The sequence below is a fragment of the Bos mutus genome, chromosome 10 (genome assembly GCF_027580195.1).
Source record: "Bos mutus isolate GX-2022 chromosome 10, NWIPB_WYAK_1.1, whole genome shotgun sequence".
In the NCBI taxonomy this organism is placed as follows: Eukaryota; Metazoa; Chordata; class Mammalia; order Artiodactyla; family Bovidae; genus Bos; species Bos mutus.
The window spans coordinates 32,704,455-32,719,630 of record NC_091626.1 but is presented as its reverse complement, the minus strand read 5'-3'; the positions used below and the strand labels follow the sequence as shown (position 1 = coordinate 32,719,630).

General features: G+C 39.3%; 1 protein-coding gene across 1 annotated transcript; it reads left to right on the top strand.

Annotated features, from left to right (window-relative positions):
- Positions 1–1,261: 1,261 nt before the first annotated feature.
- Positions 1,262–2,160, top strand: LOC102277210 (60S ribosome subunit biogenesis protein NIP7 homolog). Its single transcript, XM_005898257.2, has 2 exons — positions 1,262–1,635; positions 2,004–2,160. The coding sequence occupies exons 1-2, from the start codon at positions 1,262–1,264 to the stop codon at positions 2,158–2,160; spliced, it is 531 nt and encodes a 176-aa protein (XP_005898319.2).
- The last annotated feature ends 13,016 nt before the right edge of the window (positions 2,161–15,176 follow it).

The following is a 15,176-nucleotide window of genomic DNA, read 5'->3' as shown; positions in this document are numbered from 1 at the left end:
GAGTTTGAACAAGCTCTGAGAGTTGGTGATGGCCAGGGAAGCCTGGTGTGCTTCTCTCCTTGGGGTTGCAAAGAGTTGGACATGACTGAGTGACTGAACTGAACTGAAGTGATCCAAGAATAGAATTTTGGAGTCATATAGTAGCTCTACTTTTAGTTTTTTGAGAAACCTCCATACCATTTTTCACAGTGGCTGCACCGATTTACATTTCCATTAGCAGTGTTTGAGGGTTCCCTTTTCTCCACATCCTTGCCAACATTTGTTATTTGTGGTCTTTTTGAAGGTAGTGATTCTGACAGGTGTGAAGTTTCACTGTGGTTTTGATTTGCGTTTCCCTGATGGTTAGCAACGTTGAGCATATTTCATGTGCCTATTGGCCATCTGCATTTCCTCTTTGGGAAAATGTCTATTCATTTCTTCCACCCATTTTAACATCAGGTTGTTTGTAGAGTTCTTATTATTCTAAGAGTTTTCTATATTTGTGTATGTAGTTACAATAAATTCATTTTTCACTGCTAGATGATAGTCTAAGAAAATAATTCATTAATCCATTCTTTCATCTATGGACATTTAGGGACCTTTCAGTTGTCTTGCAATTATAAATAATGCCCACATTAAGAAATGCTGAGAGAAATTCTTAAGGATGGAGGAATTGATATTAGATATAATTTCAGAAGTTTGGGAAGGAATGACTACCTCTTATTTATAGTTAACTGATTTTCAACAAGGGTGCCAAAAAAATCTGGTGGGGAAAACATGTTTTTTTTTCAATGAGTGGTATTGTGACATTCAGATATTCATATGTAAAAGAATGAAACTGGATCCCTGTATCACACTATACATGAAAATTAACTCAAAATTGATTATTGACCTAAATGTAAGAGCTAAAACTATAAACTTGCTGGGAAGAAAAAAACCTAGATTGATATCTTCTTGGATTTAGGTTAGATGCTGGTTTCTTAATGAGATCCCCAAAACACAGCAATAAAAGGAAAAAGGGTAAATCAGACTTCATCAAAATTAAAACTTTCTGTGCTTTAAAGGAAATCATCAAAAAAAAAAAAAAAAAGAAAAGATAACACATAGAATCAGAGAGAAAATATTTGCAAATCATGTATCAGATTAGGGACTTGTATCAGAATGATTGAAAAATACAACTCAACAATAAAAGTACAAATACCTTAATTTTTAAAATGAGCTAAGTATCTCAACAGACAGTTCTCCAAAAGAGACATGCAAATGGTAAGAAAGCACATAAAAGATGCTTAATATGCAAATTACAACCACAGTGAAGTTTCCATTTCAACAACTGAGGCCTGAAGATTCTGGGTTCCAACCCAGTAGGAAAATTTGGCCTCTGACTGAAGAGGAGACCCATGTAATGTTTGAGAAGACAGCAAAATTCGTCAGAGAGAACCTTCAGCTGCTGGTCAACAGGTCCTATGGCACCCATTGTTTCAGGCGGCACAATGACAGGACAGTGTACTGTGTAAATGAGATGATCTTGAAGTTGGTTGTGGGTATCTCTGGTGACAAGCTGGTTTTGCTTGGGAGGTACTTTGGAAAATTCCCTAAGACCCACAAGTTTCAGTTGGACATATCAGCTCTGTATTACCTTGCACCCTATGCCAAGAATGGGGCTTCCCAGGTGGCGCTAGTGGTAAAGAACTTACCTACCAATGCAGGAGACATAGATGTGGGTTCAATTCCTTGGGTGAGGAAGATCCCCTGGAGGAGAGCATGGCAACCCACTCCAGTAGCTTGCCTGGAGAAAGGACATGTACAAAGGACCCTGGCAGGCTACCGTCCATAGTCCATAGGGTCACAAAGAGTTGGACATGACTGATCAACTTAGCACTGTGCCAAGACTAAAGTGTCCCTGAAGCAGAGCAAGCCTTCCTGTCTGGGAACCATGAGCTGAAATCTGGACTTGGTTGAATTACTGGAAATACTTCTCAGTACTAGGGAGTCATGGGGAACTCCATGGCAGACATCCCTTTGACTTTTGGGGTAGCAGCAAAGTCTACACAAGACTGCAGGAGAGTAGACACCATGATTATGGTGGTATTTCCTCAAGCAGACATTGGGGAGTACGTTTGGCACGAAGAGATGTTGACTTTAAACCATCAGGAGGACCTGGGGCTGTGTAGATGGGCCTAGCTTTGATTCCTGCGTCTGTAGACCCCAGCATCATGTTGGATTTTGTCAACACTGTGACCTGTTCAGGGACTTCTTGATTTAATATTCTCTCGATTATGGACAAATGCAAGCTGGATTCTCATGCAGACATGGCTCAAAAATGGAGTCTTGGATCTTTGTGATTGTGAAATAGAATACTGTGTTTTATATTTGAATCAGAGGGCTTTTTGTATTAACAAGTTCTAAATTGTTGGAACTGAGGACAAGAGGAGCTTATTATTGTTATCTGTGACAATACTATTTTACAAATATAAGAACATAATGGATTTTCTTATTTATTAATACAACGAAAGATAGATATTGCCATATCAGAATACTAGGGCATGTCTGGAATTTTACAAATGAAATTTGGATAAAATATACGAGCAGTTTATTCTGATGATTTTCTATATGGTAGGTGCTGTGTGGTGTGGAAGAAAAACTTGGATTCAAGCAACAGTTCTCACATCTACTAGATGTATGACCTTAGATGGGGCATTAAACTTTAATAAGCTTCATTTCTTCAAAAAAATAGTTTAACTGTCTTCCTAAGCATAGTTCTTAGCATTAGAAATCATAACTGTAAAGCACGTAGCACAGTGCCTGGCAAATGATAGGTGTTGAATAAATAGTAAGAATTATTACTGAGATGATTCCACTGAGTGTTTCTGTTACTGAGTAGGATCTTATGAATATAATTTGATTATATCTTGACTTTTAGAAGCAGTTTTTCAGTCTTTCTTGAATGATATGATCTCATGCTGAATGTTATTTTTATCACCTTGATTTCCTAAAACACAATTTCTCTGATAAATCTTTTGTTTTGTTTTTTAATTAAAAAAATTTTAAATTGAAGTATGGTTGATTTACAATGGTGTGTTGGTTTGGGGTGTACGGTAGGGTGATTCAGATATATGTATATACATATACATACATATATTCTAATAAATCTTAACTTACCTGACTGAACTGGGTGAAAAACCACTAATCAGAGACTGCAATAATAATTCAGCTCTACCATCCTTCCCTGTGCCTTCCAAAATTATTTTTAGGATTTTAAAAATATTTTTTCATTTTGCTGTATGGCAAAAGCCAACACAGTACTGTAAAACAATTATCCTTCAATTAAAAATAAATAAATTTTAAAAATTTTAATGAAAAACATTACAAATTTTTAAACTACCTGTATTGCAAGGCAATTTCTTTAGTGAATATACTGCTTATTTTAAATTCCAAAGGTAGCATCTCTAAAATAAAGCATTTTTCAATTACCAAAAAAAAAAAAAAAAAACTGAACTGCACAATAAAATAGGAGTTTAACTATTTCACACACTACAATAGTTAAAGTTAAAAAGATAGACAGTAATTAGTGTTGTTGAGAATATGGAGAAATTAGAACCCTTATACATTGTTGCAGAAGTGCAAAATAGTGCAGCTACTTTGGAAAAGAGTTTGACCATCATGGTCAACAAAAGAGTCTGAAATGCAGTACTTGGATGCAATCTCAAAAATGACAGAATGATCTCTGTTCGTTTCCAAGGCAAACCATTCAATATCACAGTAATCCAAGTCTATGCCCCAACCAGTAACGCTGAAGAAGCTGAAGTTGAACGGTTCTATGAAGACCTACAGGACCGTTTAGAACTAACACCCAAAAAAGATGTCCTTTTCATTATAGGGGACTGGAATGCAAAACTAAGAAGTCAAGAAACACCTGGGGTAATAGGCAAATTTGGCCTTGGAATACGGAATGAAGCAGGGCAAAGGCTAATAGAGTTTTGCCAAGAGAACACACTGGTCATAGCAAACATCCTCTTCCAACAACACAAGAGAAGACTCTACACATGGACATCACCAGATGGTCAACACAGAAATCAGATTGATTATATTCTTTGCAGCCAAAGATGGAGAAGCTCTATCAGTTCAGTTCAGTTCAGTTCAGCCGCTCAGTCGTGTCTGACTCTTTGCGACCCCATGAATCACAGCACACCAGGCCTCCCTGTCCATCACCAACTCCCGGAGTTCACTCAAACTCATGTCCATCGAGTCGGTGATGCCATCCAGCCATCTCATCCTCTGTCGTCTCCTTCTCCTCCTGCCCCCAATCCCTCCCAGCATCAGAATCTTTTGCAGTGAGTCAACTCTTTGCATGAGGTGGCCAAAGTATTGGAGTTTCAGCTTCAGCATCATTCCCTCCAAAGAAATCCCAGGGCTGATCTCCTTCAGAATGAACTGGTTGGATCTCCTTGCAGTCCAAGGGACTCTCAAGAGTCTTCTCCAACACCACAGTTCAAAAGCATCAGTTCTTCAGCACTCAGCTTTCTTCCCAGCCCAACTCTCACATCCATACATGACCACTGGAAAAACCATAACCTTGACTAGACGGACCTTTGTTGGCAAAGTAATGTCTCTGCTTTTGAATATGCTATCTAGGTTGGTCATAACTTTTCTTCCAAGGAGTAAGCATCTTTTAATTTCATGGCTGCAGTCATCATCTGCAGTAATTTAGAGCCCCCAAAATAAAGTCTGACACTGTTTCCACTGTTTCCCCATCTATTTCCCATGAAGTGATGGGACCAGATGCCATGATCTTCGTTTTCCGAATGTTGAGCTTTAAGCCAACTTTTTCACTCTCCTCTTTCACTTTCATCAAGAGGCTTTTTAGTTCCTCTTCACTCTCTGCCATAAGGGTGGTGTCATCTGCATATGTGAGGTTATTGATATTTCTCCCAGCAATCTTGATTCCAGCTTGTGCTTCTTCTAGCCCAGCGTTTCTCATGATGTACTCTGCATATAAGTTAAATAAGCAGGGTGACAATATGTAGCCTTGACATACTCCTTTTCCTATTTGGAACCAGTCTGTTGTTCCATGTCCAGTTCTAACTGTTGCTTCCTGACCTGCATATAGATTTCTCAAGAGGCAGGTCAGGTGCTCTGGTATTCCCATCTCTTTCAGAATATTCCACGGTTTATTGTGATCCACACAGTCAAAGGCTTTGGCATAGTCAGTAAAGCAGAAATAGACGTTTTTCTGGAACTCTCTTGCTTTTTCCATGATCCAGCGGATGTTGGCAATTTGATTTCTGGTTCCTCTGCCTTTTCTAAAACCAGCTTGAACAACTGGAAGTTCATGGTTCAGGTGTTGCTGAAGCCTGGCTTGGAGAATTTTGAGCATTACTTTACTAGCGTGTGAGATGAGTACAATTGTGCGGTAGTGTCAGCAAAAAGAACACTGGGAGCTGACTGTGGCTCAGACCATGAACTCCTTATTGCCAAATTCAGACCTAAATTGAAGAAAGTAGGGAAAACCACTAGACCATTCAGGTATGACCTAAATCAAATACCTTATGATTATACAGTGGAAATGAGAAATAGATTTAAGGGACTAGATCTGATAGATAGAGTGCCTGATGAACTGTGGACGGAGGTTCGTGACATTGTACAGGAGACAGGGATCAAGACCATCCCCATGGAAAAGAAACGAAAACAAGCAAAATGGCTGTCTGGGGAGGCCTTACAAATAGCTGTGAAAAGAGAAGCAAAAAGCAAAGGAGAAAAGGAAAGATATAAGCATCCGAATGCAGAGGTCCAAAGAATAGCAAGGAGAGATAAGAAAGGCTTCCACAGTGATCAATGCAAAGAAATAGAGGAAAACAATAGAATGGGAAAGACTAGAGATCTCTTCAAGAAAGTTAGAGATACCAAGGGAACATTTCATGCAAAGATGGGCTCAATAAAGGACAGAAATGGTATGGACCTAACAGAAGCAGAAGGTATTAAGAAGAGGTGGCAAGAATACACAGAAGAACTGTACAAAAAAGATCTTCTTGACCAAGATAATCATGATGGTGTGATCACTGACCTAGAGCCAGACATCCTGGAATGTGAAGTCAAGTGGGCTTTAGAAAGCATCACTATGAACAAAGCTAGTGGAGGTGATGGAATTCCAGTTGAGCTATTTCAAATCCTGAAAGATGATGCTGTGAAAGTGCTGCACTCATTATGCCAGGAAATTTGGAAAACTCAGCAGTGGCCACAGGACTGGAAAAGGTCAGTTTTCATTCCAATCCCAAAGAAAGGCAATGCCAAAGAATACTCAAACTACTGCACAATTGCACTCATATCACACGCTAGTAAAGTAATGCTCAAAATTCTCCAAGCCAGGCTTCAGCAATACATGAACCGTGAACTTCCTGATGTTCAAGCTGGTTTTAGAAAAGGCAGAGGAACCAGAGATCAAATTGCCAACATCCGCTGGATCATGGAAAAAGCAAGAGAGTTCCAGAAAAACGTCTATTTCTGCTTTACTGACTATGCCAAAGCCTTTGACTGTGTGGATCACAATAAACCGTGGAATATTCTGAAAGAGATGGGAATACCAGAGCACCTGACCTGCCTCTTGAGAAACCTATATGCAGGTCAGGAAGCAACAGTTAGAACTGGACATGGAACAACAGACTGGTTCCAAATAGGAAAAGGAGTATGTCAAGGCTATATATTGTCACCCTGCTTATTTAACTTATATGCAGAGTACATCATGAGAAACGCTGGGCTGGAAGAAGCACAAGCTGGAATCAAGATTGCTGGGAGAAATATCAATAACCTCACATATGCAGATGACACCACCCTTATGGCAGAGAGTGAAGAGGAACTAAAAAGCCTCTTGATGAAAGTGAAAGAGGAGAGTGAAAAAGTTGGCTTAAAGCTCAACATTCAGAAAACAAAGATCATGGCATCTGGTCCCATCACTTCATGGGAAATAGATGGGGAAACAGTGGAAACAGTGTCAGACTTTAATTTTTTGGGCTCCAAAATACTGCAGATGTTGACTGCAGCCATGAAATTAAAAGACGCTTACTCCTTGGAAGGAAAGTTATGACCAACCTAGGTAGCATATTCAAAAGCAGAGACATTACTTTGCCAACAAAGGTCCGTCTAGTCAAGGCTATGGTTTCTCCAGTGGTCATGTATGGATGTGAGAGTTGGACTGGGAAGAAAGCTGAGTACCAAAGAATTGATGCTTTTGAACTGTGGTGTTGGAAAAGACTCTTGAGAGTCCCTTGGACCGCAAGGAGATCCAACCAGTGCATTCTAAAGGAGATCAGTCCTGGTTGTTCTTTGGAAGGAGTGATGCTAAAGCTGAAACTCCAATACTTTGGCCACCTCATGCGAAGAGTTGACTCATTGCAAAAGATTCTGATGCTGGGAGGGATTGGGGGCAGGAGGAGAAGGGGAAGACAGAGGATGAGATGGCTGGATGGCATCACCGACTCGATGGACGTGAGTCTGAGTGAACTCCGGGTGTTGGTGATGGACAGGGAGGCCTGGCATGCTGCAATTCATGGGGTCGCAAAGAGTCAGACATGACTGAGCTACTGAACTGAACTTTGGAAAAAAATTTGGAAGTTCCTCATAACTTTTATAATAGAGAATTACTAGAAATGGCAACCCACTGCAGTGTTCTTCCCTGGAGAATCCCAGGTATGGCGGAGCCTGGTGGGCTGCCGTCTATGTGGTCGCACAGAGTCGGACACAACTGAAGCGACTTAGCAGCTGCAGCAGCAGCAGATAACCTACATTTCCAGACTTACTCTAATGAGAGGCCCTGGCAAGTGACATATCATGGACATTATTTTCCTTATTTATAAAGTAAGAATGGTATCTGTTTGTTGATAATTCATTTCTTTGTGTTTCTTGTATTTTGTCGCTCAGTCATGTCTGACTCTTTGTGGACTGTCTGTTCATGGGATTTTCCAGGGAAGACTATCAGAGTGGGTTGCCATTTCCTCTTTCCAGGAATCTTCCCAACCCAGGGAATTATACCTGTGTCTCCTCCAATGCAGGTGGATTCTTTACCCACTTAGCAATCATTTAACTTCAAATAACAACAAAAATAAAATCTTTGGCTTTCCATAAGAAAATGAAAAACCAGCTCACAGACTGGAAGAAAATATTTGCAAAATAGCACATAAGTTTGATGAATGGGCTTTATAAAGAACTCTGACAACAATACAAAGACAAATAATCCAATTTAAAATGGACAAAAGATTTGGACACTTCACAAAAGAAGATACTTACATGCACATGTATGTTAAAGTCTAATCAGCAAATGAGGATGCTCAATATCACTAATCATCATGAAAATCATATTAAAATCTTTTAGATACATCTCTTCCCACCAATTAGAATGATTAACATTTAAAAAAATTGATGACACCAACTGAAGTAATTGGAAATCTTGTATATTGCTTGTGGAAGTGTAAAGTGGTATAATCTCTTTGAAAAACAATTTCACAATTTTAAATATAATTAAAATAAGTATATACCTATTCCATGTCCTAGCAGTTTCAGTCCTAGATATTTTCTCAAGAAGAATGGAAACATATGTCCACAAAAGGACTTGTACAGAATACTTACAGTAGACTGATCTATAATAACCCCAAGTGAAATAATCCAATGGCCATCATTGTGTGAGAATTCATGCAATGGAAAATTAATTAGCAATAAAAATGAATGAACTCCTGATACATGTAAAAACACAGATGAATCTCAAACACAGTTATTTCAGGGAAAGAAGCCAACACAAAAGAATGTTTGCTGTATAATTTCATTTATATGAATTCTAGAACAGATGAAAGTAATCTATGCTGATAGAAGTCAGATCAGTGGTTGCCTGGAGGAAGGGATTGACTACCAAGGGATATAGAGGAATTTTCCGGGGTTATGTAAGTGTTCTGTATTATGATTGTGGAAATGGTAGCTCAAATATATGCATTCATTTAAACACATTGAACTGCACTTAAAATCTGTGCATTTTACTCTAATCCACAGTGAAGTGTATTTAAAAAGTAATGCTACTAGAAATGTTTATATGAGGCATTTTTGTACCTGTCACATACATGTACATTTTTTACATGTTCTAGATATACATAGTATATACCTGAAAGTGGAAATCCTCTGAAAGTTTGCAAATTTACGGTTTTACAGGATAATGTGAAACTGATCTTCAAAATTATTTTTCCAAGTTACACTTTTAATTTTTTACCAACTTACACACAAATGATTTTAACAACTTGCACTGGCAAGTGTTCCTATTGATTTATGCCCTCATCAGCACTTGTATTTTCTGATTTAAAGAATTTTCCAATCAGTGACTAAAAATATTACCTGACTATGGTCTTGTTAAAATTTTTTTCTCATTATTAATAAGGTGGAACTTTTTTTTTCATATTGATTATTTGGATTGTCTCTCCCTAAAGTTGCAGTTCAACTAGTGTGTTACTTTGTCCCCTTTTTCTCATTGATTTTGTAGAATTTCTAAATATATTCTGAATTCTAGATCTTTGACATGTGCTGAAAATATTTTCTTTCTGTAACTTGTCTTTTCACTCCTTTTAAAGTATCTTTTGATGAACAGTTCTTAGTTTTAAAGTGGGCTTTTCTTTTTCTTTATGGTTAGTGCTTTTTAATGCCTTCTTTAAGAAATCACTCCATATCCTGAAGTTATAAAGATATTTTCTATTTTCTTTGGAAAGTTTTATAATTTTTGTTTTCCACATCTAAATCTTTAATCCAGTGTCTTAGTATGGGTAAAGCTAAGCTTACTATAGAAAAGAGGGCTCAAAATGGAGGGCTTAAAGAATGTAGATGCTTTTCTCTTTCAGCTTTAAAGTGGGCCTTGTCCACCACACCCCGCTCCTTCCCTGATCAGGGATGGAACCTACGCCCCCTGCAATGAAAGTGCAGAGTTTTAACCACTGGGCCACCAGGGAAGTCCCAAAGTGGACATTTTAGTCTGGAGACTGGTTTCATTTTATGGAGTCACTGGGGGCCCCGGTTTTAGACGGTGTCTCTGCCAGTTGTGCTCAATGCCATTGCTCTGCTGTGTGTGCTCAGTCGGACCCACTCTTTGCGGTCCCATGGACTGTGCCCACCAGGCTCCTCAGCCTATGGAGTTTTCCAGGCAAGAATACTGAAGTGGGTTGCCATGCCCTTCTCCAGGGGATCTTCCCCGTCTGGGAACTGAACCTGTTTGCGTTTCCTGCCTTGGCAGGCAAGTTCTTTACCACTGAGCCACCTGGGAAGCCATGGCAAGATATATCCCTTCACTTAAGTAGTAGCTGTAAAAAGGAGACATTACTGCTAGGATTAAGGAACAAAATGGAAGAGATAGCATGGATAGAACCTGGGGACTTGCAGGAGGGGCTCCCACAGGCTATACCCAGTCCCCCAGAGAGAGTCCACAGCTGCGACCTCAAGGGGGCGCCATGGAGCTGGTCCTTGGATGCTGAGCGCTGCTCCTGCTCAGACGTCTAGAGGGTCAGGGCTAAGACTGGTGTTGGGACTTCAGGGAGGAAGGTGCCAAGCCTTTGAAGCTGTGAGCAGCAACAGAAGTGGGAGGCTGGAGATACACCTGTTCTTGTGCTGCTCAGGCGTTCTGACTGCGACTGGAAGCAGGAGGCAAGCCCCTTCTCCCTTCTCCTGCCTTCCTATCTCTGTCTCTCACTAACAAAACCTAAGAGAAACCGGCTGGCAGGGGAACAAACAGTGCTGCTATTTGTGGAAAACCTTGCTCATATGTTGTTTTGTCTTTGTGGAGGTAACTCCTCAGGGTAAATTCTTAAAGGGATTGTATGTCGCTTTGCTAGATATTGCCATATTTTTCTCCATATGAGGTTGACCCATTTTGTACTGTCAGCAATAGCACACGAAAGCATTCGTGCACAGAAGAGAGTGCATTATCAAACTTCTGAATTTTTGCCAAATAGATTCTAAATGATATTACAGTAGAATTTTAATTCAGATTTCTTTTATAAAGTTGAACATTGTCTTGTGTGTTTGAGATCCATTTATGTATCTTTTTCTGTGAATTGTCTATTCATGTCTCTTGGCCATGTTTATATTGGATTTTGATAATTTTACTTGTATATGTTAGGGCAAATAGCCCTTTAATTTCATGTGAGTAGTAATATCCTCCCAGTCTGTCATTTGTCTTTTGACTTTGCTTATCAACTTAACTCCAGAAAAAAATCATGTTAGTACCATTATGAAACTGACTTATATTTATGTATTAATTTTAAGGAAAATTAGCATCTTAATTTTATTTGCCTTATCCAAGAACACAGGGTCCTTTTCATTTGTTCAAGATTACTATTGTGATTTCAAGAGTATTTTAAAGATTTTTCTCATATAAGTTTGCATATTTCTGGTTGTTCACTGTTTAGTATTTTAAATTTTGTTGCTTTTGTAAAGAAGGTTTATTTTACATTGTCTTCTATCTTACTCTTTGATATGTCTGAAGGGTAATATTTTTTGTATGGTAACTTAAAATTTAGCAACCATTGCTGAATTCTTTAACATTTGTGTTAAATTCCTTGGATCTTATATGTTTATTCTAAAAACATTGGCAAGTGTAATTTCACTTCTTTATTTCCAGATTTTATGCCTTTAATTGAATTGTCTTATTGCACTGGCTAATCCCCATTAAAGCAGTAAGTTACAGTGGAGACAGTGAGCATCTTTGTTTTGTTCTTGACCTTTAGTAGGAATGCCTCTGATGTTTCCCCAGTAACATGCTGTGATATATTTTGTTATTTTATTATGTTAGGGAGTATCCATCAATTTCTATTTTATTGAGTTCTTTTTTAAAAACAGAAGAAAAGATGTTGAATTGTATAAAAAGCCTTTTCAGCAAATGTGGAAATAATCAGCATTTTCCTCCTTGTATCTATTAATATGATAAATTATATTAATGGCTTTCTTAATATTGAACAATCTTTATATTCCTAGAATAAACCCATCTTGGTCATAAAGTTTGGGTTTAAAAATTTTTTTAACAGACTTTATTTTTTACGGCAGGTTCACACAATATTGAAAGGAAGGAATAGAGATTTCCCATATACTCCCTGCCCCACAGACACAAAGCCTCCCCCACTCTCAGCATCCTCCACCTTAGTGGAACATCTGTTACAATCAAATGGACCTACACTGACATATCATTGTTGCTCAAAGTCCATAGTTAACATGAGGGTTCATTCTTGGCTTTGTACATTCTATGGGTTTGGATAAATGTGTAATGATATCTACCCACTATTATAGTATCATACACAATAGTTTCACTGCCCTAAAATTTTATACATCACCTATTTACCCCCGTCTCCTCCAATCCTTGGAAACCACTGATCCTTTTATTTTCTCCATAATTTCGCCTTTTCCAAAAGGTCATGTAGTTGGAGTCGTACAGTATGTAACCTTTTCAGATTAACTTCTTTCACTTAATAATAAACATTTAAGATTTCTCTGTGTCTTTTCTTGACTTATTAGTTTCTTTTTTAGCACTGAATAATATTCCGTTGTCTGGATGTATCAGTTTATGTATCCATTCACCTATGAGGACATCTTAGTTGCCTCCATGTTTTGGCAATTATGAATAAAGATGCTGTAAACATTTATGTGCAGATTTTTGTGTGGATATAAGTTTTCAGCCCATTTGGATACATACCAACTGGTGAATTGCATAAAGTATTTTTTTAATGTGCTTTTGTATTCTGTTGCTGATGATGCTGACTTAAAATTCTTTGCATTGATATACATACATGAGAATGGTGGTGGTGCTGCTGCTAAGTCGCTTCAGTCGTGTCCGACTCTGTGTGATCCGAGATGGTAGCCCACCAGGCTCCCCTGTCCCTGGGATTCTCCAGGCAAGAACACTGGAGTGGGTTGCCATTTCCTTCTCCAATGCATGAAAGTGAAAAGTCAAAGTGAAGTTGCTCTGTCATGTCCCACCAGGCTCCTCCGCCCATGGGATTTTCCAGACAAGAGTACTGGAGTGGGGTGCCATTGCCTTCTCCGAGAATGGTGCAGGATTTGCCTATTTTGGAATTGATGTTATGCTGGCTTTGTAAAAACAATTTGGAATATTTTCTTCTTTTAAAATGCTCTGAATCACTATATGTAACAATTAAATAACAGCTCTTTGGGGATTTAGAATTTCCTTGTGAAACCATCTGGGCCGGGCACTTTTTGTGTGTCAGTAGTTTTTTGATATCTTTAGTTTTTAGAATAAAACTGATTAGTGTATGCTTTTTACCTTTACTGGGATTAATTTTGGCATATTGTGATTTGCATTAAATCTAGGTTTTCAAATGTATTTTTGCAGTACTATGAAAATAATTATGTTATATCAACAACTTCAAATATGCAGATCTGTCAGTTCAGTTCAGTTGCTCAGTCATGTCTGACTCTTTGTGACCCCATGGACTGCAGCATGCCAGGCCTCCCTGTCCATCACAAACTCCTGGAGTGCCGGGGACCAGCCCCGGCTGATCCAGGGTATTCGAAGGAGAGACGGCATAGGCGAGGATCAGGATACAATAGCTTCAATTAGATATTAATTAAAGATATAAAGAGTAATAGAATAAGGATAGCTCAGTAGGAAAATTCAGTGGAGAAAAGAGGCTGAGTAGCTTGGTTTACGCGGGAGACCAATAAAACTTCAAGACAAGAAGTTTGCACCACTTACGTAGGCCGCAGGCGTCCTTCCGTTCTCCCGAAGGAGAGGAGACACTGAGGCCTCCCCGGTCAGATCTTAGAAGCCCAGGCATAATTAGTAAGCATGGTGGGTTCCGCGCTCCAGATGGAGACTCAGCCAGAGTGAGAGAGAGAGCGACATGGGGAGACCAGTATTTCGAGAAACTGATCCCAATTCTTTATTTTCCAGAGTCTGTTTTTATACACTGAGATGTTATACAAAAGTCACGTGGGGACAGCAGTCCTGACTTTTATTAAAGTCAGGTGCTTCACACAAATGTATACAGAGGTCTTAGGGGTGTTACATCATCTTCTGGCCAGGGCAGCCTGCTGACAATTTACGACCCTCTCCTTGTGACAGCGGTCAGTCAATCAGGACACTTATTTCTCCAGGGCTGATTATTCTCAAAACAGACGCCACCCAAGTAAAGTTACATTCCTACAGGGTGAGGGTGTAGTGGGTTTTAGTTAAGGAAAGAATTTACTTAGCCTAAGGTCTAACATGATTAATATCAAAGGTTAATACTTATTCCTTCTATATATTCATTAATGTGTGTAAGGGCAGGGGATATGGAGACTTAGCAATAAACATTGGCTCAACAAATGAAAAACCCTTCACCAACACAATTTCTAATTAGCCCACTATACTTATAGTTTTCTAACTTTTCTAAGGAACCTGTTTTTAGAAGGTTTAAAGCATCTCGTGCCTCTCACGGTTGGGAGGCTGTGAGCAATGACATGTGGCCTGTCAGGCAGGCTAGAGAACCTTCAGAGGAGTTTGTAGGTTAAAACACTCTTGTCACACCCAAGAGTTTTTATTGACTGGAGCTCTAGGTTAACTCCTTCTCCGAAAGAGGTGGTGGGGGACAGCCCCCCGTAAAGTCAGAGGTGTAGGTAAGAGCACAAAGTAGTAAAGTAGGCAGGCTCTGGTTATGGGGGTAGACGCTCGAGGATTTCCAGGGGGACTCCTGAGGCTCGATCCCGCCTTTGCGTATGTCGAGCCTCCTTCCTCATGACCTTTGCCATGGGCGGAGTACCTCACTCTGGCCCCCAACACTGGAGTTTACTCAAACTCACATCCATTGAGTCGGTGATGCTATCCAATCATCTCATCCTCTGTTGTCCCCTTCTCCTCCTGCCTTGAGTCTTTCCCAGCATCAGGGTCTTTTCACATAAGTCAGTCCTTCACATCAGGTGGCCAAAGTATTGGAGTTTCAGCTTCAGCATCAGTCCTTCCAATGAATATTTAGGACTGATTTCCTTTAGGATGGACTGGTTGGATCTCCTTACTGTCCAAGGGACTCTCAAGAGTCTTCTCCAACACCACAGTTCAAAACCATCAATTCTTCAGCGCTCAGCTTTCTTCATAGTCCAACTCTCACATCCATACATGACTACTGGAAAAACCGTAGCTTTGACTAGATGGACTTTTGTTGGCAAAGTAATGTCTCTGCTTTTTAATATGTTGT